General features: G+C 56.1%; 1 protein-coding gene across 1 annotated transcript; it reads left to right on the forward strand.

Annotated features, from left to right (window-relative positions):
- Positions 1-1,021: 1,021 nt before the first annotated feature.
- On the forward strand, positions 1,022-20,051 carry KCNH6 (potassium voltage-gated channel subfamily H member 6; the record flags this gene model as incomplete). Its single annotated transcript, XM_080714100.1, has 13 exons — positions 1,022-1,097; positions 1,794-2,024; positions 6,487-6,648; positions 6,735-6,940; positions 9,808-10,233; positions 12,214-12,613; positions 14,286-14,485; positions 14,618-14,870; positions 16,267-16,460; positions 17,895-17,979; positions 18,458-18,620; positions 19,235-19,421; positions 19,767-20,051. The coding sequence occupies 13 exons, from the start codon at positions 1,022-1,024 to the stop codon at positions 20,049-20,051; spliced, it is 2,868 nt and encodes a 955-aa protein (XP_080570226.1).
- Positions 20,052-21,543: the final 1,492 nt, after the last annotated feature.

Here is a 21,543-nt window from a genome sequence, read left to right on the forward strand (position 1 = left end):
CTGGGCACTGGGGCTCAGCTGGATGGCACTTGTCAGGGATGGCCAAGAATCCTAATAGGACCATTGCCTGGGTCATGCTCAGCCATCAGACCCTGGCGAGACCCTTCAGAAAAAGACCACCTAGCCAGGAGTGGTGGCACATGTATAACCCCAGTGCCTGAGACATGAGGATTGCAGGGGTGAGGACTGCCTCAGCAATGTAGCAAGACTCTCCATAATCTAGCAAAACTTTTTTTTCCCTCTGGTACTAAGGATAGATCCCAGGATCTCACTGAATTGAAACAGAGTGTCATGGAGTTGCAAAGGGCATCACTAAGTAGCCGAAGATGTCTGTGAACTGTGATCCTCCTGTCTCAGACTCCCAAATGCTATGATTACAAGTGTGCACCACCACGCCCAGCAAACCCTCTTTCAAAACAAAAATAAAATAGAGCTGGAGGTGTAGTTCAAAGGTAGAGTTCCCCTGGGTTCAATCTCCAGTTACACACACACACACACACACACACACACACACACACACACACACGAGACCACCAAAAGCCCCCAAACAACTCTGGTCTGCCCTCTCCCCTGCATGGGAGATTCCCCTGTACTGAGAAGGGAAACTGTCCGAGAGATGCAGAGGCCACTGGCCACGGGACATGTAGAAGCCCCTCAGAGAAGCTCTGCGTCATCCCAGGCCCGGGACCCCTGCCTTGCTCCCTAGGATTCGGGGCCATGTTGCTGCCCCTTCGGTCCTGAAGAAGTTGCCCGCCAAACGCGGGCGCGCGACTTCTTTCAGCACCGCGGTGCGGACAGCTCCCGGGCCGGCGCCGAGGGGAGGAGCTGCGGCCCGGGCGGGAAGAGGAGGGGAAGAGAGGGCCAGGGGAGGGCAGACGCTGGCGGGCGGGCGGGGCGCGGAGCCCAGAGGCCCTCCCCCGGGGCGGCGCCCACCCGGAGCCGGACGCCACCGAGCCCCAAGACCTGCGGAGACGGAGAGCTGGGTGCGCAGGTGGTTCCCAGCAGGGGCCACGGCCGAAAGATGCCAGTCCGCAGGGGCCACGTCGCGCCCCAAAACACTTACCTGGACACCATCATCCGCAAGTTCGAGGGCCAGAGTGAGTGTGTGTGTTGGGGTGGGGGAAGGAGTCTGAGTTCTGTAGCTGGGGGGGCCAGACCTCTTTCCTAACTTCTGATGGGGTTGGGGTGGGGGATATGGGTGCCGATTCCAAATGCATAATCCTTCTTCTCTTTGACTTCCTGAACCCCGTCTGCATGCTGTCCTCTTCTGGAAAACGTGCAGCTTCTGCTCCTCGCCTCGGAGCAGTTTTCTGGGTGCCCAAGACCTGGCCTTCCCTTCTAGTCACTGCCTCACTTTCCCCTCCGTACTGCCCCCCTCAACTCCAGAGGTTTCCTTGATCCCCTCCTTTCTCCACAGTGAACCTGGCTGCCCCGCTTTCCCCAGGTTTCACATCCTAAGATGTGACCCCCAACTTAGTCCTGACCCCTCTTACTGTCTTCTGGAGGCCATGGGGCCTTCCTCGCCCCTCACTGACCCCTGCTGCCCTGGACTCCCCACAATCCCCAGGCCTGACTCCCCATCCCCCATTCCTCTGGCCATCCTCCTGTTCCCCCTTCTTTACACCCCAGAGGAATGGCTTCCCCCATGACTCTCGTTACTCCCCCTCGCCCCCTCCCTCATTCTGGTCCCTGCCGGCTACACACGCCATCTAAATTCTCCTTCACTGCTGCCATCAGCCCCTATAACCTTTCCCTCCCTACCACCCATGCCTGCTTCTCGTCTTCCAACCCAGGTCGTAAGTTCCTGATCGCCAATGCCCAGATGGAGAACTGCGCCATCATCTACTGCAACGACGGCTTCTGCGAACTCTTTGGCTACTCCCGCGTGGAGGTGATGCAGCGCCCATGCACCTGCGATTTCCTCACAGGCCCCAACACCCCAAGCAGTGCCGTTTCCCGCCTGGCACAGGCCCTGCTGGGGGCCGAGGAGTGCAAGGTGGACATCCTCTACTACCGCAAGGATGGTGAGGGGCCATCGGGCCAGGGGTTCTGAAGGGCAGGGGAGATGTGGCTCCTCCCTTGTCCAGCCAGGGTGGCCTGGGGGAGGACGCTGACCTAGGGACCCAAGGGCCTGCACAAATCCTGTCTCTTCTTTGGTAGGAGGACACAGAGGCCATTGAATGCTATTCCTTATGAGGCCCTTTTCAGGGGTTAAGCCAACAACTGGTCTGGCCTGAGGCAGAGCCTCCCCCTCCACCATCCCTCCCCTTGTCCCTGGTCTCCTGGCTATCCACTCTGTCTCTGTCAGCCCCAGCTGTCAGACAGCTGGGGCGGAAATTAACCTTCCCTCATCTCTGTCTGCTCTGGGGATTAGGGAGGGAGTCACACCCTCAAGGTCTGGGGCAGACAAGGCATGAGGGTTGCTGACTGAGAAAGAGGGGCGGGCCTGGATTATCCAGCCTCAGTTCTTTGGGAGGACAGGTTCTGGAGTTTGCCTGGACTGGGAGGCTCACCCAGGTGGAGTTTACTGTTGCCCAAAAATACTGCAAGCAAAACAGGCATGGGTCAAGGCTAAGGACAAATACCAGCAGACACTGAGATCCAGGACCACAGTGGACTGGGGTAGAGGGATGACTAGGATCAGAGTCTGAAAGTCCCTGGAAATCACCAGGACCAATGACCCCACACGCACACCCAATCTGGCTTTGCACCTAGAGCATGTTTTCCAAAACACAACTTCCTTAGAGAGGCTAATTCAGAAGGTACAAGATGAGGCTGGACAGGTATATTTAGAAAAATCTCTCCCACAGTCCTGATATTCTCCATACTTATTTAGGAATCACTGACTTAGAGAAGTCCCTTTGTTTTATGGGTATGGATGGGACTTGCCTAATATTCCACTGTGGGGGTCCATTCTGAGGCTAAACCCCATGTCTCTGGATCCCGCCCTCAGAAAGATCTATTCTGAGGAATCACAAACAGGAAGAAAGGACCCCAGTCCCCTTTGTGCTTAGAGGCAAAACTTCTGGGGAAGGAAGCCCCCAGAAAAGAGAATCCCCCTGGAAAACAGTATGAGGGCCACAGGGGTACAGAAAGAGGACAAACACCTTTGGATTAGGAGTGAGAAGTACTCAGAGCCCAGGTTTCAGGAGCAGGTCTGGTGTGTGTGTGTGTGTGTGTGTGTGTGTGTGTGTGTAAAACACAAGTGTGAGCATGTGTGTGCTTGTGTGTGTGTGTGTGTGTGTGTGTGTGTGTGTGTGTATGTATGTTTATGAGTTTCTGGGGGTTTCTTAGGTCCTGCTTGACCCCAAGCAAGTAGGGGGTGTGAAGTGTTGCAGGCAGGGCCAGCAGTTAAGGGACCGGGAAGAATCTGGCTTTGTTTGCAGGACTCACAGGGTTAATGAAGTCAGAATATTTTTAAAAGCTGTGACCTCACCTCTTCACATCATGGTAGGAGGTGACAGTCAGGAGAGTGAGAAGGGTCCCAGAGGAACAGGACAGAACGGCAGGAAATAAGATGGGGGAACAGGTCCTTTCTGTTCCTCTCCTTGACCCTGGGGCTCTGCCTGTACCTCAGGGGGTGAGGGCTGATCCCAGACTTCTGGGGATGTTAGATCAGGGATTTTGGAGTCCCCTTAGCATCCTTCAGGTTCCAGGGCAGGGGGAGAGGTCAAGACCAGGCCTCGGTCCTCCGAGATGAGGTCTTAGGCTTCAGAACTCTGACAAATCCTCTAGCTATATGAAAGGACCCTGGAAACCTAGCTTCTTGGAAGCTGGCTCTGAGTAAAAATGGACAATTACCCACATATCTGGTGCCCCATAAGTTCCAATCTTCCCCTCCCTCAGTTCTTCCTTGTCCTGTTGCCCGTAACTTTAACTACCTAGACTTTCTTGAAATTGGCCTGAAACATAGAAAAGGGAGCTTCTTGGCCTGCATTTCCCTACAGGAAGACTATGGTGCTCTGATAACATATGTTCACCTTCTGGTCCCCTCTGATCTCTTTTGAAAATCATATTGACATACACCTTACAATCCTGCTGAAGGGCATGCTAATGCTGATTTCTTCCCTTCTCAATTCTCCCACTCCATCCCACCCCCGACTGACTGCAGGGAGGTGGGAAGGGGTCCTGAACAGATCTCTAGCTGGTTTATGTATAATCCTCTTTTCCTCTAAAAGGGCAATCCACTGACAGTTGTCCAAGTCAAAACAGAGGGTCTGGATTCATGCATCTCCACATTGTGCAGCCTCATAAAGTCAGCTCAGAGGACAGGGCACTTGCTAAAAACCACCCCTGAGATGGAAGTGAGTGACCCCTGGGAAGCCCAGGCTCTCCTTTGCCTGCGCTTGCTAGGAAAAGCAAGAACCTACCTAATAAGGAAGGGAGACTATCGCAGGGCTAAAACTGAAGACCACCTGCAGTGAGGCATGGAGTGTGCTCAGATCCTCAGACCCCTGCCCCACTGGGCACCTGCCAGAGGGCCCAGCCCTGCCTGCCTTTGCAAGTCCTCTACGGTGACGAGCACAAACCAGAGTTCCCCAAGTCAGACTAAAGGAGGCCCGAGGCTTCTCCACCCTTTAGCTCTGGATAAGGAGGTCAGGACAAGGCTGAGGTCAGGGGTCATCACCTGCCCCCACCCTCCCAGGAAGGAAGAAGCAGACAGAGACTGTGGCTCCTCCTGCAGGGACAGGGCAAGGGCCCCGAAACACTTCCTAGGGTACAACCTAGGGCAATACACTCACCCTCTTCTGCTCAACCAGACACAGTTACCTGTGGGCTCTGAGCCACAGAGACGCAAAGACAGCAGCCTGCAGCACAAGCAGGGAGAGGGAGAACACTCTGGCTTCTTTCAAATTCTCATAGCTTCCTGTCTGCCTGCTCCCCAGGCAGACAGCATGGGTGGGGCTTGGGGTGCCATGCACCAACCCTCATCACTCCACAGCCCTTACTGCTATGATGGGCGGGTCTTTAGTCCATTTCTGGTATTGATTTTCCAATGAGAGCATCTAAGGGTGGGTGCCGCTTCTTAGAGACTGTGTCTTGGCAGCTCCCTGCAGCATAGAAAACCTGGAGGCCCCATCCTCCACCTAGCTCTGCCCCTAACCAGCCCAAATCTCCCCAATGCCATAGAGACTGGGGACATAGTCTAGTCTTAGGGGCAAGAGCCTTGCCATGCCCAAGGCTGACAGGGGCCTCGCCAGGCCCAGCCCAGGAGTGGGTCAAGCCAGACAGTGGCCTCTTTCCGGTGTGGATGTCTCCCCTGGGTCCAGCTGGCAGATGGCTGCCTGGTGTCCGGGAGCCCAGGAATCTGATCTGGGAGATTCCTGCTCCCCAGAGGAAAGTGGGAGGGAGGATCGGGAGACTCTGCTGTACCCCAGCTCTAATGGCTGTAAGCAGGGCCTGGGGAAGTGAGCACTAAATAGATAGCATGGGAAAGAGTGATTCTAGTGATCTATCCTCCTCTCAGTCTCCCAAGCACTGGGATTGCAAGCATGCACCACCACATCCTGCTCAGTTCTGCCTTCTGATTTGCATAGTCACCTGAGGATCCCGTCCTTTGAGCCTGATACCTGCCTGTAGTTTCAGTTGAGGGACATAGGATGCCCCCCCTGGGGAACCTGCCCATGGGCTGGGCTCTGGGGTTATAGAGCACTGTAGTTGGTATTATTTCACTCACCCATACGGCAGTGGTCAGACCATGGAGCAAGGGGGACAGAGACTTTGGCCAGAGGCATGGGAGGACAACAGCTGGGTCTGAGCTGCCCAGGAGGTGGAAAGAATGGGCACTGTCCCCATGTTGCCTTCTCCCTCCCTCTCTGACACTCAGGCCTCTGCCAGTCCAGCCTCTGCCTTGGGGCCCTGCATCGGCACCTTCCTCCCAGACAAAGCCCTTCCCTTTTCCAAGATATTTTGTGCTGACAGTCCAGGGGCCCCCACTCCATGCCCCTTCTCAGCCCCAGCAAATCAGTTTCCCCAAACCCCAGGCTCTGGATGCAGAACAGGGTGCACAGCAGCCCCCTGAGGACCTCCTGAGGCCTAATGTGCCAGCTGGCTCTGTGCCCAGCACTTAGCACGCTCCCGGCAACCAGCTCCTTCCGGCGGCAGGGAAGCAGGCATTTTTGTGAGATGGCGGCAATATGGAAGCTGAGCCAGGGCCAGCCAGAACTCCATGGGTAGAATGCCCCCTGGGCTCCCCGCCTTAATCCACCCCCATCTGCTCCTCTCTAATTACAGCAGAAGCAAACCTCGAGGCTAAGCCCTGAGCTGAGCCCAGAGCGTGGTCTTGGACCTGATGCTACATTATCTCCTAATGAGCAGCTTAGTTGCTCTCCCCGCTTCTGCCCAATAGTCCTGGTCACTGTCCAGGCCTCTTCTCTCCAGTGAACGCCCTTAACTTGACCTTCACTCAGCTCCTCCCTAACCAGGTCACTGCAGGAGGAGACCCCTTGAGTGACCACTCTCTGCCCCCACCAATGTTGTCTGCAGCCTCCAGCTTCCGCTGCCTCGTGGACGTGGTACCCGTGAAGAACGAGGATGGGGCTGTCATCATGTTCATCCTCAACTTTGAGGACCTGGCCCAGCTCCTGGCCAAGAGCAGCAGCCGCAGCCTGACCCAGCGCCTCCTGTCCCACAGCTTCCTGGGCTCCGGTGAGTGAGGGGGCTGCAGGCGGAGGCACCTGCTGGAGCAGCTGGTGGCCTGGCCCTGGCTGCTCTGACCCTGGCTCTGGTTTCAGAGGGTTCCCATGGCAGGCCGAGTGGACAGGGGCCTGGCCCAGGCAGGGGCAAGTACAGGACCGTCAGCCAGATCCCGCAGTTCACACTCAACTTCGTGGAGTTCAACCTGGAGAAGCACCGCTCGGGCTCCACCACGGAGATTGAGATCATCGCTCCCCACAAGGTGGTGGAGCGGACACAGAACGTCACTGAGAAGGTCACCCAGGTGTGCGTCAGCAGGGCAGGGATGGCAGGGCCGTTCCAGGCCTCCAGGCTCCCCTCCCACCCTCTGGACCTGGGGCTCTTCCTGCCCTTGGCTAGCAGAGATGGGGCTTGTCTAGCTCTCTAGTGTCTGGTCAGAGTCCCAGGCCTTCTGCCCTGCTTGAATCTGATTCTTTAGACCTAAAGCCCTTGACCCTGAGACCCGGCTCCTGGAGCCAGGGGACACTGAGGTCAGCAGGGCCTCTAAGAGTGCCACCTTTGAGGCCTGGAGGAACTAGGGGCAGGGGAACAGGTATACAAGGTCCACTAGGGGGCCTGCCCAAGGCTCTGCTAGTCTGCCAGTCACAAGGAAGGAGAGGCAGAAAGGGATCTATCAGGAAAATACAGAGGAGAGGAAGGAGAGATGGCAGGAGGCCCACAGCCCTGCTCCTGCCCCTTGACCCTGATGACAGCCATCTCCCCCTCAACATGCACACAGGATCCTCCTGCGTGCCAGGCAGAGGTAGGGTGGGGCGTGCACCTCCTATCTTTGAGCAGCCTCGTGGAGACCCATTCCTGAGTGCCCCCCCTTGGGTCCCCTCCTTGCCCACCCAAGGCAAATGTCCCTGGAACCTTTGTTCCAGCTGACCACTCTGTCCTTTCTCATGGGCTTGGCAGCCTGACCATTCCAGAGGGCAATGTACAGAGCCTTGCCTGAGTCCCAGTGGCCAGGGGCCTGGCACTGACTCACTCTGTGGTCTCAGGAAAGGGATGCCCCTGCCCTCTGGGCCTTTGCAGGAGAGAACTGGATTAACTTAAGTAGCAGAAGTCCAGGAAGCCGACAGTGCTCTAAGCCTTGGAGAATGGCCTTGGGCTCAGTCTGAGCAAGAGGTGCAGAGCTTTCCGTCTCTGCCCCTTTCATCGGAAGCACAGTCAGTATTGGAGCGGGGCATGAGGGAGATCACTAAGCCCCTCGCTGAGTGCAGGACCCTGGGAAGGAAAGAGTCTGGGCTGCGGGGTTGGGTGCTCTGAGGTCAGGCAGGGGGCCCAATGGCCTGACCCGGGGAAGCTCAGCTGCTCACACCAGGGCCTCTCAGGTTAGTGCAGGCCACCTTCCTCTCACTCCCCCTGCTCCCTAGGCTGGGCTAGGGAAGGGCCTAGGGAGGGAGCAGTTCTGATGTCCCCGTATAGGGATAGAGTGCGGGCCTGCTGCTTGCAATTAGAGTCCAGACTGCCAGGGCTGGTTCAGCCGAGCCCCTAATTGAGAGCCATGTGGACTGTGTGCTGGGACGCAGGAGTGAGCAGGCTGGGGGAGGGAACGCAGGCTGGACGAGCTTCTGAGAGTGAGCACGTGGTCAGGGATACAAACAGGGGCAGGGAGAAAATAAAACATAGAGGGCCCACAGCTATGTGGGGTCAGAGCGGGTTCCTAAGGAAGTGAAATATGAGCAAGGCCCGAAGGCTGGGCAGGAGGTCACTGCAGGGCGGATGGAGCTATGGCCCCCACCTCTGGGTTTGGATGTCAGATCAGGAACCCTCTGATGGACACCAGCCCTTTGGGGGATCTTCTTTCTTGTGATCCTATCTGCTAACTGATCTGTTCTACAAGGTCAAAACCTTAACATTGCTAATGTTCTTCAGCCCCAGAGCCGCTCTGGCAGGGGGTTGGGGGTCAGTAGGACCCCTTAGGCTTCATCCTTGTTGCAGCAGTATCTGATAAGGTGAGGGAACAGGAGGGCGGAGCATGGGGGTGCAAATTGATGCAACTCTTTTTTTTTTTTTTTTGTATTGAGGATTGAACCCAGGGGCATTCTACCTCTGAGCTATACCACCAGCACTTTTTATTTTGAAACGGGGTCTTGCTAAGTTGCTGAGGCTGGCGTCAAACCTGCAATTCTTCTGTCTCAGCCTCCCCAGTACTGGTATTACAGGCAGGCATCACCATGCCCAGGCTAGATACAACTCGTAAATCACAACTACCCCATGCTGCTGTTGTTACCCCATTTTGCAGATGGTGGGTGGGGGGACCAAGGCACCAGAGGTTACAAAACCTGTCCAGAGGCAGACATGCGGTAAATATCAGACTGGAATTTACCCTGGGAGGTCTGGCTTCAAATCTCACACTCTTCCTAATTCCCCAGATGTCCTGTGTCCTGTGTTGGACAGCTGGGCAGAGCTGGGGCATGTTGGGCCAGGCCCTGGTGACCCTCCTTTGCCCATGGTCTTAGAGACGGGGTTGGCACAAGCCAAAGGGAAGGGGCTCGGCTGAGTGGAATGATTCAACCCCCCCTGGACATGTGTGAGGTGGCTGAGGCCCAGAACCTCTTGAGGGTCCAGATTGGCTACCCCCACCCTAAGTTCAGCTCTTTCCATGGGAGGCTCTAAGCTGGGGGTGGAGCTCAGTGATGGAGTGCTTGGCTGGCATAAGTGGTCCTGGGTTCCATCCCTAGTACTAAGAACAAACAAACACAAGAGGCTCTGCGAAGTCCTGGGAAGTTCTCACTGGCCCAGGGCTCTCTGGAATAAACAGTCTATCCTGGGGTGACCTACTCCCATCAGTGACGGCAAACCCAGGTGTCTCTCAAGCCAACCAGAGAGGACTGGCCCACCAAGACACCCCCTCAGGCTGGGCTCTTCTCTGGAATATACTGCACCCATTAGGATGGCCTGTTTCTGAGGAGCTTGTTAGCTTCAAACTTGGGGTCGCCGTGGGACAGAGTTATACCTTTCCCTCTACCCCCACCTCCTCTGTCTGGACTTCCTCCTTAGGAACTTGCTGCCTCCTCTGCTTTTCCTTGGTCCCCCCCACACACACACACACCCGCTCCCATGGCTGCCTTCCTAGGCCTCCCCCAGACCTGTCTCACCAGCAGTGGCTGCCCTTACCCCCAGGTCCTGTCCCTGGGTGCAGACGTGCTGCCGGAGTACAAGTTACAGGCGCCACGTGTCCACCGCGGGACCATCCTGCACTACAGCCCCTTTAAAGCTGTGTGGGACTGGCTCATCCTGCTGCTGGTCATCTACACGGCCGTCTTCACACCCTACTCGGCCGCCTTCCTGCTCAGCGACCAGGACGAGTCACAGCGTGGGGCCTGCGGCTACACCTGCAGTCCGCTCACTGTGGTGGACCTCATCGTGGACATCATGTTCGTGGTGGACATCATCATCAACTTCCGCACCACCTATGTCAACACCAATGACGAAGTGGTGAGCCACCCCCGCCGCATCGCCGTCCACTACTTCAAGGGCTGGTTCCTCATCGACATGGTGGCTGCCATCCCCTTCGACCTGCTCATCTTCCGCACTGGCTCTGATGAGGTGAGCAGACCCCGTCCAGCCATACCCATTCCATGCACCCTGGCCTCCAGGCCCCTCTGCCCCCCCAGCCCCCCACAGAGGGGGCCTTTGCCAAAGCAAGTGGAGATGAAAAGGGGGCTTTGGACACCTGTCATCTCCCAGCCTTGCAGAAAGACCAGCTGAGGCTGGGGGCCATCCCTCAGTCCATCTCTCTGCGTGGGCCCCAGAATTCTACCCCCTCTGGGACAGGCCTCCCAGGAGTCCCAGCCCCTCACACTGCTTCCACAGCTGGGCATGGTGGCATACACCTGTAGTCCCAGTACCTGGGAGGCAGAGAAAGGAAGATCACAGACTAGTCTCAGCAATTTAGCAAGACTGTTTTTCAAAATACAAAATAAAAAGGGGCTTGGAGTATAGCTCAGAAGTATGTCAGGCCAGGCATGGTGGTGCACGCTTGTAATCCCAGCATTTGGGAGGCTGAGACAGGAGGGTTGTGGTTTGCAGAGAGCCTCAGCTACTACTTAGTGAGGCCCTTTGCAACTCAATAAGACCCTGTTTCAAAATAAAGAATAAAAAAATAGGGCTGGGGGTGCAGCTCTGAGGTAGAATGCCCCTGAGTTCCATCCCTAATAACACACACACACACACACACACACACACAAAAGAAGTATAATGTCCCTGGGTTTAAAAAAAAATTTAAAAAAAGATGATCCAGCTTGTAATCTCAACATTCAGGAGGTGGAGACAGGAGGATCATGGTTCATGGACAGCCTCAGCTACTTAGCGAGGCCCTTCACAACTCAGTGAGACTCTGTTTCAAAAAAATTTTTAAAAGACTAAAAAATAGGGCTGGGAGTGAGGCTGGGAGGTACAGTGACCCTGGGTTCCATCCCCAGTACTGCAAAAAAAAAAAAAGTTATAGGTAATCCAAGGCTGCACCCCATTGCAGCCTCAGCCTCCCCCCTGCCCTCCTCTATGCCTGTGACGCTTCCTGTGGGTGACCTGGCGCATTTCCATGCTCTTCCCGTAGCTTCCAGTTCCGTGTTCCCCTGCCCCGTCTCTTCAGGATTAGCTCGCCACTCAAGCCCACACTACCTTCTGGGTTCACCCACCAATCACCCCCCTTGCTTTGCCCAGCAGGAGGCATCTAGCAGCGTCTGGCCCTGCCCCCAGCAAATCATCACCACGTCCTCTCCTATCCTCTCCACCTGCTGCCCCGCTCTACAGAGTGGCCTCCTTCCCCACCTCTGCCCAAGCCTCCCTCCCTCGACACTGCAGCCAAAACAGAGTCCAGGCCGGGCGTGGTGGCGCACGCTTGTAATCCCCGCGCTTGGGAGGCGGAGACAGGAGGATCGCGCAGGTTCGAAGCCAGCCGTGCTGGCATAAGAGACCCTGTTTCAAAAATATAAAATAGGTCTGGGAGTGTAGCCCGGAGGAAGGAGGGCTTCCAGGAACCCCAGTACCACCAAAAAAAAAAAAAAAAAAAAAAAACAGAGTCCAGGAGTCCAGTCATTTCCCTGACCCCATTCCCCTCCCCCAACCTTCAGTGGCTCCCCAGCCTACAGAATAAGAGCTAAGCTCCACCAGCTCGGGCTCCTCCGCACTCCAGGCTGCAGCACCAGCTCGGGTTCCGATGGGGGCTGCCTCACTTCCCGCCACCAGGCCTCTGCCTGGGCTGCCCCTGTGCCAGCAGCACCCCTTCCCTCTCCTGCCACCTGGAGACCTAGCCTCATCTCCTAAGACTCCCGTGTCACCTCCTCCACGAAGCCTCCTTCCCCGCCCTCTCTTCGTGCTCCCCCAGGACTCCTCTCCTAGCAACACTCTTGTGTTTCAGGCTGAGAGCTCATTAAGGTCCCACACCGTGTTTCCCTGCCAACGGCCTGACCTACAGCAGTTCTCCCTGAGTGTTTCCTGAATGATTATGTGATTGCATGTGCCAATGAACAAATGCAGGCCTTGGTGTGTCCTTTCAAGCTCTGTGGACCTTTCCCTGCTCCCCAGACCACGACCCTGATCGGGCTCCTGAAGACAGCCCGGCTGCTGCGGCTGGTGCGCGTGGCGCGGAAGCTGGACCGCTACTCCGAGTACGGGGCGGCGGTGCTCTTCCTGCTCATGTGCACCTTCGCGCTCATCGCACACTGGCTGGCCTGCATCTGGTACGCCATCGGCAACGTGGAGAGGCCCTACCTGGAGCCCAAGATCGGCTGGCTGGACAGCCTGGGTGTTCAGCTCGGCAAGCACTACAATGGCAGCGACCCAGCCTCGGGCCCCTCGGTGCAGGACAAGTACGTCACGGCGCTCTACTTCACCTTCAGCAGTCTCACCAGCGTAGGCTTCGGCAACGTCTCGCCCAACACCAACTCAGAGAAGGTCTTCTCTATCTGCGTCATGCTTATTGGCTGTGAGTGTGGCCCCCTGCCAAGGGTCTTCTGCTTTTAGGTTTGAAATAGCCATAACAGAGCATACGGTCACAATGCGTGCCATACACTGGTCCTTAGTGTGGAGGGCATGAATTTTTGCATCTGTGCACATCTGTTACACACAGAATTTAACATTGTACAGCCCTTGCTATGGGCCAGGCAACATGACTGTCATTAGCTGTCCAAAACAAAAACATAGAGCCCTTTGCTCAATTTTTAAAAAGGATTTTAAGAAGGTGCCAAGCATGATGGCCCATGCCTGAAATCCCAGTACTTGGGGAAAGTGAGATAGGAGGATTGCAGGTTTGAGGCCAGCCTCAGCAACTTAGGGGGATCCGGTTTCAAAAGTGTAAATAAAAGCCAAGTGTGGTGGCACATGATTGTAATCCCTGCGCTTGGGAGGCTGAGACAGGAGGATCGCACAGGTTCGAAGCCAGCCTCAGCTACTTAGTGAGGCTCTCAGCAACTTAGTGAGACTCTGTTTCCAAATAAAATATAGCCGGGCTTGGTGGTGCATGCTTGTAATCCCCGTGCTTGGGAGGCGGAGACAGGAGGATTGAGCAGGTTTGAAGCCGGCCTCGGTGGCTTAAGAGACCCTATTTCCAAATAAAAAAATACAAAATAGGTCTGGGAGTATAACCCAGAGGTAGAAAGCCCTTGGGTTCCACTCCCATTACCATCAAAAAAAAAAAAAAAAAAAAAAAGAAAAAAGTAAAAATAAAAACTGAGGGCCAAGGATATAGCTCTGAGGTAGGAAACTTCAGGGCTCAATCTCCAGCACCAAGGGCATTAAAACTGGGCTCTTAGCACAGGGCTCTGTGACTGCAGAGGCCGCAAAGCAGGCCCTGCCAGTCACTCCTCGCGGCACTTTATAGAAACCCACATTTTGCTCTTTATGAGCCCAGTTTACAGATCAGAATCAAAGGTCCTAGTGTGCCAGGAAGCAGGCAGCCAGGAAGTCTCCAGGTGCACGCTTCAGCCCAGCTCCAGGACGCGGTGCTCAGTCCCTGAACCCATGACACCTGCATTAGGAACTCAAGAGGCAGTGTGGAATTTTACACATAGGTTAAGTTCTCATGTTCAGAGTATTTATTTATTTATTTATTTATTTTTGGTGGTACTGGGGTTCCTGGAAGCCCTTCTACCTCCGGGCTACACTCCCAGACCTCTTTTTACATTTTATATTTGGAAACAGGGTCTCCTAAGCCAGCGCGCGCGGCTGGCTTCGAACCTGCGCGATCCTCCTGTCTCTGCCTCCCAAGCGCGGGGATTACAAGCGTGTGCCACCACGCCCGGCATGTTCAGAGTATTTAGAGCTGTGAAAGCCCTGAAAACAAAAGCCACAAGGAGGGTGAAAACAAGAGATCAAGAGTTTGCCCTTTATTATATGTTTATAGCTTGAAAGAAAACAAATCTGGACTTTAAAAAATAACCTATTGCCCTAGTTCTTTCCTCGAAGGAGTCTGGCCTCTGGGACTGGGGAGGTGCCAAGGGCGCAGGGCTGAGGGAAGAGGAGATGAAGGCCCGTGGCCTTTGTCCCCCGTGTGTCTGGCGCGGTCCAGCGCGCAGGGAGGGGGTGAGCCAGGGAGAGGGAGGCCTGGCTGGCGGCTGGAGACCGGAGAGCCGCTCACTCCCGCCCCGCCCCGCCCCCAGCCCTCATGTACGCCAGCATCTTCGGCAATGTGTCGGCCATCATCCAGCGCCTGTACTCGGGTACCGCGCGCTACCACACGCAGATGCTGCGCGTCAAGGAGTTCATCCGCTTCCATCAGATCCCCAACCCGCTGCGGCAGCGCCTGGAAGAGTATTTCCAGCACGCCTGGTCCTACACCAACGGCATCGATATGAACGCGGTGAGCCTCGCCCCCCTGTCGGGTGGGCGGGGGGGGGCCCTCCCGGCCAGGGCCCCGGGGCAGGTCGGGGTCTGGCGGTTGCGGGGTCCCCGGAGGAACCTCGCCCGGTCCCACGGGACTCTCCGCCCGCAGGTGCTGAAGGGCTTCCCCGAGTGCCTGCAGGCCGACATCTGCCTGCACCTGCACCGCGCGCTGCTGCAGCACTGCCCCGCCTTCCGCGGCGCCAGCAAGGGCTGCCTGCGCGCGCTCGCCGTCAAGTTCAAGACCGCGCACGCGCCGCCCGGGGACACGCTCGTGCACCTGGGCGACGTGCTCTCCACGCTCTACTTCATCTCGCGCGGCTCCATCGAGATCTTGCGCCACGACGTGGTGGTGGCCATTCTAGGTGGGTCAGGCGGAACGCCCAGGCCTGTGTTGGAGGGTTGAGGCTGGAGACGTCCTGCGTGGCCCTTTTTACTAACCAGCTATGAGCTGGAGAGAGTTTTATATTCTGCTCCCTTCATCCTTAACACGGTCCTTTGCGATAGGTCCCATTTTCCTGATAGGGAAGTCGAGGCTCAGAGGAGTCATGCTAGCCAGTGGCCATGCAGGGATTCTGGGGCTTCATGTCTCCCCGCCATATTCCAGCTTCCACCAGTGGCCTGAGACACACGCCTGCACATACTTCTGCTCACGATCCTGCAGTGGGTCCCCATGGCATGTGGGACCAGTCTAAGGCGTGTGTGCGTGTGTGGTGTGTGTGTGGCACACACGCGCGGTTCTACCCAGTCTGGCCACCCTGAGTCCTGCCAACCTGACTCTTGCCACCCTCCCCCTGGTACTTCGTGTCTGTCACGCCCTTGCCTTTCCACAGGCTGCCGCCGAGCCTGCGGTGCCCACCCCGTGCCCACCTGGCCCCAGTCATCCCTCGAGCCTGGGCTCCTCTGAGACCTCCCCTCACTCCTAGCCTACCTTACAAGTGTCACCCACGTGAGAGGGACAGTAGTTATCATTAATAATTAAGAAGCTAGTCCAATTTAAATTTCAGTTAGAGTCATGAAATCCTCTCATTTTGTCCTGAGAAGAAATAGACTTTAGATCATAATCCTTCATCTCCTGGAAAAGCTCCCAGCCCTGCCCCCTCCTCCTGCTGCACAGCACTGGCAGTCTGGTGAGAGCGAGAGGAAGTTAGGCAAGGAGGCTTTAGTGTCCCTTACGGCCCACTCTCCCCTGAGGAGAGGGGACAGTGTCAAAGAGTGCAGACAAAAGAGGGGGAATTTGAGTGGGCCGTGGTGGCACAGGCTTGTAATCCCAGTACTTGGGAGGCTGAGACAGGAGGATCGCAGGTTCTCGGCCAGCCTCAGCTACTTAGTGAGGCCCTCTGCAACTTAGTGAGATGCTGTTTCAAAATAAAGAATATAAAATAGGGCAGGGAGTGTAGCTCAATGGTAGAATGCCCCTGGATTCAATCCCCAGTAACACACACACACACACACACACACACACACACACACACACACACGAATTCCAAAGGAGGGAGGGTGGTTCTGAGAGTCCTGGAGACAGTGAGAGGGCCCACATGCCCAACTCTGCAGAGCTTAGAAGATGGGGGGCTCCCTCACTCTCCTTCCTCACCCAAGAGAACCAGCACAACCAGCCCTATCCCCAGACTTTGACCCTAAACACCATGCCCCAGCCAGGCAGGATCCACAAGGGTGGGGGGAGGTCATGGTCAAGCAGGGCTCTTCATAAAGGAATCTGAAATCTGACCCTGGAGGGACCACCACCCCTCTGGCTGGCAGGGAAGAATGACATCTTTGGGGAGCCCGTTAGCCTCCACGCCCAGCCAGGCAAGTCCAGTGCAGATGTGCGGGCCCTGACCTACTGTGACCTGCACAAGATCCAGCGTGCTGACCTGCTGGAGGTGCTGGACATGTACCCTGCCTTTGCGGACAGCTTCTGGAGTAAGCTGGAGGTCACCTTCAACTTGCGGGACGTGAGTCCGGGCCAGTGGGTCAGGGCGGGTGGCAGCTCTTGGCTCTCTGGTAACGGGTAGTATCCCAGCAGCCACTAAGGGCGTGGCCTGCCTGGCCTAGGGGACTCTCTGAGCACCCCTTCTTTCCAGTCCCATTCTGCATCCTTTGCCAGAATCTCTTCTGTTTCTGTCATGGCCAGTAGAGTGCCCAGTACAATGATAGCTACCATTTATTGAGCTTTGACCTTGGGCCTGGAGCTTCTCTGACATTATCTCCTTTAGTCCTCTCTTGCTTGTGTCGTTATCATCTCCACTTTCAGATGAGGAAACTGAGGGCCAGAGGAGATAAGCAAATTGCCCAAAGCCACACATCTAGTAAAAGGCAGAACCAAAGTGTGAATTTAAGCTTGTCTGACTCCGCAGCCCAGGCTTTTCCACCCCCTGGCACCAGGCTGAAAAGGAGGCCGTCTGCCATCCAGGAGGGCTCATGGGGCCAAGCACAGGGTGCAAAGAAGGGATACAGCTGTCTCTCCTTGCGAGCAACCACTTGGTGGAGAGTATAGCAACTCAGGAAAAATAAAGAGCTACACATTTAAATAACCAGAGAAGTCGCCAGGGTGTTCAGAAGAGATCAAATTTCCACAGAGCTCCAGCTCACCAAGGAGTAGGGTAGGCATTCCAAGCTCTAGAAGCACCCAGGGGGGGCTTTGTGGAGGAATGAGCTTGAAACCAGTTGGTGGGAGGGAGAGGGGCATGCCTGGCAGGGGGTGAGGGGCCTCAGCACCTCCTTTCCCTGCTGTCCATACCCCGCCTGCCCCTAGGCCTCAGGGGGAGCGCTCTGGTGGCCCAGGCCTTTGCCACGATGTCTCCTCTGCTGCTCTCCCCTTCCCACCTGCTCTGCTCTGGAGACATCCAGTAAGGACCTGCCTTGTTGCCCCCAGACTCTGGGTGGCCCGATGCGCGGTGGCTGGACACCAAAGCAGGAGGGGACATGGCCTGAGTCATCCGCAGCCCCAAGGGTCATGGTGCCAGGAGAGTGGGCAGCCGAGGACGTTGCTCTGGAGTGGATGGGGGGTTCCAGACCTAGTCTCCTCAGAGGAAGCACCCCACTGGCCCACACTAAGGCGTGTGGGAAGGGGGACTGAGGAGCAGCTCTTCTGTCACCCCCCCCCACCTTGCTGCTCACAGCAGCCTCTCCCAAGCCCTCGGTGGGGGTCTCCATGTGACCACTCAGAACAAGGTATTATCTCCAGACCTCTCTTCACCTGCCTGCCCTCCCACAGGCACAGGAGAGCCCACAGGAAGCTACCCAGAGCTTTGCTGGTATGCCCAGCCACCTGACTGTTCTCATCTGGCTAGGACAAGGGTGGTGGGGGAGGGGAGCAGGGACAGGGAGGAGCAGAGATCCCACCCCAGCTTCAGTCCCTGTTACTTGATGCTCTTGTTCACTACAAGGCAGATGGGGGTTTCCAGTCATCACCCCAACAGGCCCCCGGCAGACAAGACCATCCAGGCTTTTTCCTCAAGGACGACGGACCAGGTGAGCATAACTGGCCCCTTCCCAGACTCCTGCCCAGCTTCCTGCCCCTTCTTCTGTCTTTTCTATTCTGCTGCCCCTTGGGAGAGGCCTCCTCAGCCCTGATGACCAGTGTCCTGCTAGCCAGGGAGTGAGGACTCACTGATTGCTGGGTGCTGTTCCTAGGGGTGGGTACTGGTCAGGCCCTTGGGATGCCACACCGAGGTGCTGGGACCTCCCTGGGCTGCAGCTCCCTATGCAATGAGACATGGCTATAAATCCTCACCCTGCCAGCCCCAGCTCCCTCCCCAGGGCTACAGCCTCCTGAATCCTGGGAGCCAGACCTCCACAGGGGCAGAACCTCATGCCTCAGGGCATCCAGGTAAGGAGCTACTGCCCACGCTGTGTTTCCATGGCAGGCAGGGGGAGAGCATGCTCTGGTGAGAAGGGGGGCCTGTGGGACCAGCTGTATGAAGCAGCCATGTCCCTTTCCCTCCTGCAGGTACAGCCTCTTCTCTGAGCATCTCAGAGGCATCTGGCCTCTGGCCAGAGTTGCTGCAGCAAATTCCCCCAAGCCTCAGTCCCCCAAACCTGCAGCAGCGCCCAGACTTCTGGCCTCTGGAGCTATGCTCCAGGCTGGAACAGATCCAGGCCCAGATGGACAGGTGAGTGCCCCCCAGGCAGGCTAGAGAATGTAGAGCCGGCTCAGCAGCTCGGTGGGAACGGGCGCCCCCTCCTGGTGGCTCAGAGCCTCACTGGGTGTCCCGTGGGTTTTAGAATGGTGGGGCCCATTTAGAGAGGTGGGTTTCCCCAACCCTGTCACTAAGCACAGTTCCTTGAGATGGCTTCTTCCAGCGAGCCCTGGAACATGCCAAGGAAGCTTCTTAAGGGAGAGACATACCATACACAGAAACAAATTTCATGGAGACTTGGGGCAAGGGTGTGGCTTGTGGATGGCAGGCTGTAGTGGCAAGACGGTCCTGGTTCAAATTATGACCCCAGAACTCACCAGCCAAGGAGTGGGCAAGCTGCTTACCAGTGCTGTGCATCAGTCTGCCCTTTCAAGCAGTGGGCATACTTAGAATGTCCAGACCAAAGCATCATTAGGAGGGCTGAATGTTGTGTGCCCCGTGCCTAGTCACTGGTATCGCCAGAGTCAGGTCAGAGACTGTGAATCCTAGTGGGAAGTAAAAACAAGCAGGCTAAGAAGTTGAGAGCTGTCCTCAGGACCTGAGCTGTTCTCAGAACGCTGACTTTGACCTGGGGCCCTGTCTGGCAGGCTGGAATCCCGAATGTCCTCAGACCTCAGCCGCATCCTGCAGCTTCTTCAGCAGCCCATACGGCAGGGCCACAGCAGCTACATCCTGGGAGCCCCCGCCTCCAGTGACCTTGCCTTGTTTTCTGCAGCCTCCGCGCCTCAGAGCCCAGGGCCCGGGCTCCCCCTGGGCCGGCTTCCTGCTGCACAGGTGAGCTTTGAGGGATCCCCGGGGACTTCCCGGGAGGCCGACCCATGCTTTCCTCAGTCCCAACTGGGTCTCGCTGTGACATCAGGCCCAGAGCCTCTGGCCCCAGGACAGTGGTGGCAGAGCCTTCAGTTGTGACCCTAGACCCCACAACTAGGGCAGCAACAACAGGGTCGCTGAAGTGAGGGAGGAGCCGGCGGAGCTCCTAAGGTCAGCTTGGCCTAGGTGCAGCTCCTCATCCTCCTGGTTGGCCTAGGGACTGAGCTCAGCTTGGCCTAGGTGGAGCTCCTAATGCTCAGCTTGGCCTCGGGGCTCCCCACACCCAGTCCTCCCTCTTGCTCCTCCCAGACCCTAAGCTATGGTGACTTGGACAAATGTACGCTGAAGCACAGGAGCTCCTCCTCCAAGATGCCTCATGCAGCCGTGTCAGTGGACCAAACTCGGCTGCCATCCTCAGAACAGGAGCAGCCTGAAGGGCCCCTGTCACCTCTGGCCTCACCTCTGTGTCCCTTGGAGGCACGGGGACTTGTCTGTAGTCCTCGATTCCCTTCTCTCCCTGAACACCTTGGCTCTGTTCCCAAGCAGCTGGAGTTCCAGAGACATGGTTCAGACCCTGGATTCACAAGGAATTAGGGCCGCTGAACTCCATAGAAGATACCAATTGGGGATTAAAGGTGGGTGAGATGAGAGTTAAGGATCAGAGGGAGGTAGATGGCCCCTTAATGGCCTTTGAAAACTATTCTAGAGTACTACAAACTACTGCCCTACTGCCCGAGAGGCTCAGGACTTTGCCCTCCTCCATTAGCCGTCTAGACAGCAAGCCTGGTGGGAGGTGTGGGTGTTGGGCATGGATGTAGCTTACGAGACCGAGAGATGGATGAAGAAATATCTGGCTCACCTGCGAGAGTCTTGTCTGGGTTGTATGTATGTGAGCACCTTCCAGTTGAAAACCATGCTTTGCTTCAAGGCCCAACACTAAGGCCCGAGGTTGGTCAGACCTCCTGAGAGCCTCTGATGAGCCTGGTGGTAGAGGGATCCTCTGTGTGGACAACCGAGGCAGAGTTCCAGCCCTCGGCCCCTCCATCCCTGGTAGTTCTGTGACATGTGGGTCCCTTGAGAGCAGTGGAGTGTCACACAGCTAATAAAGTCTACACATTTCATGGTGGGTGCAGTGTGTAGCTTATGTGAGGGTCCTCAAGTCCTTGACTCTGCTGTGGCCTTCTTCAGGCCTTTTGCAGAAGGAGGTGGGTAGGGACTCACCTTTCACTACATCCAGCCTGTAGCAGATCTGAGGGTGGCTCTGCTGCGGTCAGGCTGGGATGAAGGGAAGCAGAGGTGCTGGCTTGGTGACCACAAGGAATCATGACAAAGGCTAAACCTGTACAGCCCTGTATGCCTGACTACAATGCAGATAATAGTTCATCTAATTCTCAAAACAACCTCAAACAAGGGATCAGCATTATTATCCCCATGTTAGAGATGTGGGATCAATAACAGAGAGACTGAGAAACTTAACCTGAGCATGAAGGAGCATCGGGGGAGCTGGCGTGATTGATTCTGTCTCCTGATCTGGTGCTGGTTACATGAGTGTGTAGAGACTGTGGACACATCTACCTCCGAGCTACACCCCCAGCCCTATTTTTTATTCTTTATTTTGAAACAGGGTCTCACTAAGTTGCAAAGGGCCTCCCTAAATAGTAGCTGAGGCTGTCCACGAACCACGATTCTCCTGTCTCAGCCTCCCAAATGCTGGGATTACAAGTGTGCACCACCACGCAGGGCTTTATTCTTTATTTTTTTTGTTCATTTATTTGGTGGTACTGGGTTCCTGGAAACCTCCGGGCTACACTCCCAGACCTATTTTTATATTTTTATTTGGAAACAGGGTTTATTAAGCCAGCGAGGCTGGCTTCGAACCTGTGCGATCCTCCTGTCTCCGCCTCCCAAGTGCAGGAATTACAAGCGTGTGCCACCATGCCCGGCATTATTCTTTATTTTTAAACAGGTCTCACTGAGTTGCAAAGGGCCTAAGTAGCTGAGTCTGTCCGTGAACCTCGATCCTCCTGTCTCAGCCTCCCAAATGCTGGGATTATAAGCGTATGCCACCATGCCTGGCTAACATCTC

The sequence above is a fragment of the Muscardinus avellanarius genome (assembly GCF_963383645.1).
Source record: "Muscardinus avellanarius genome assembly, chromosome: 16".
In the NCBI taxonomy this organism is placed as follows: domain Eukaryota; kingdom Metazoa; phylum Chordata; class Mammalia; order Rodentia; family Gliridae; genus Muscardinus; species Muscardinus avellanarius.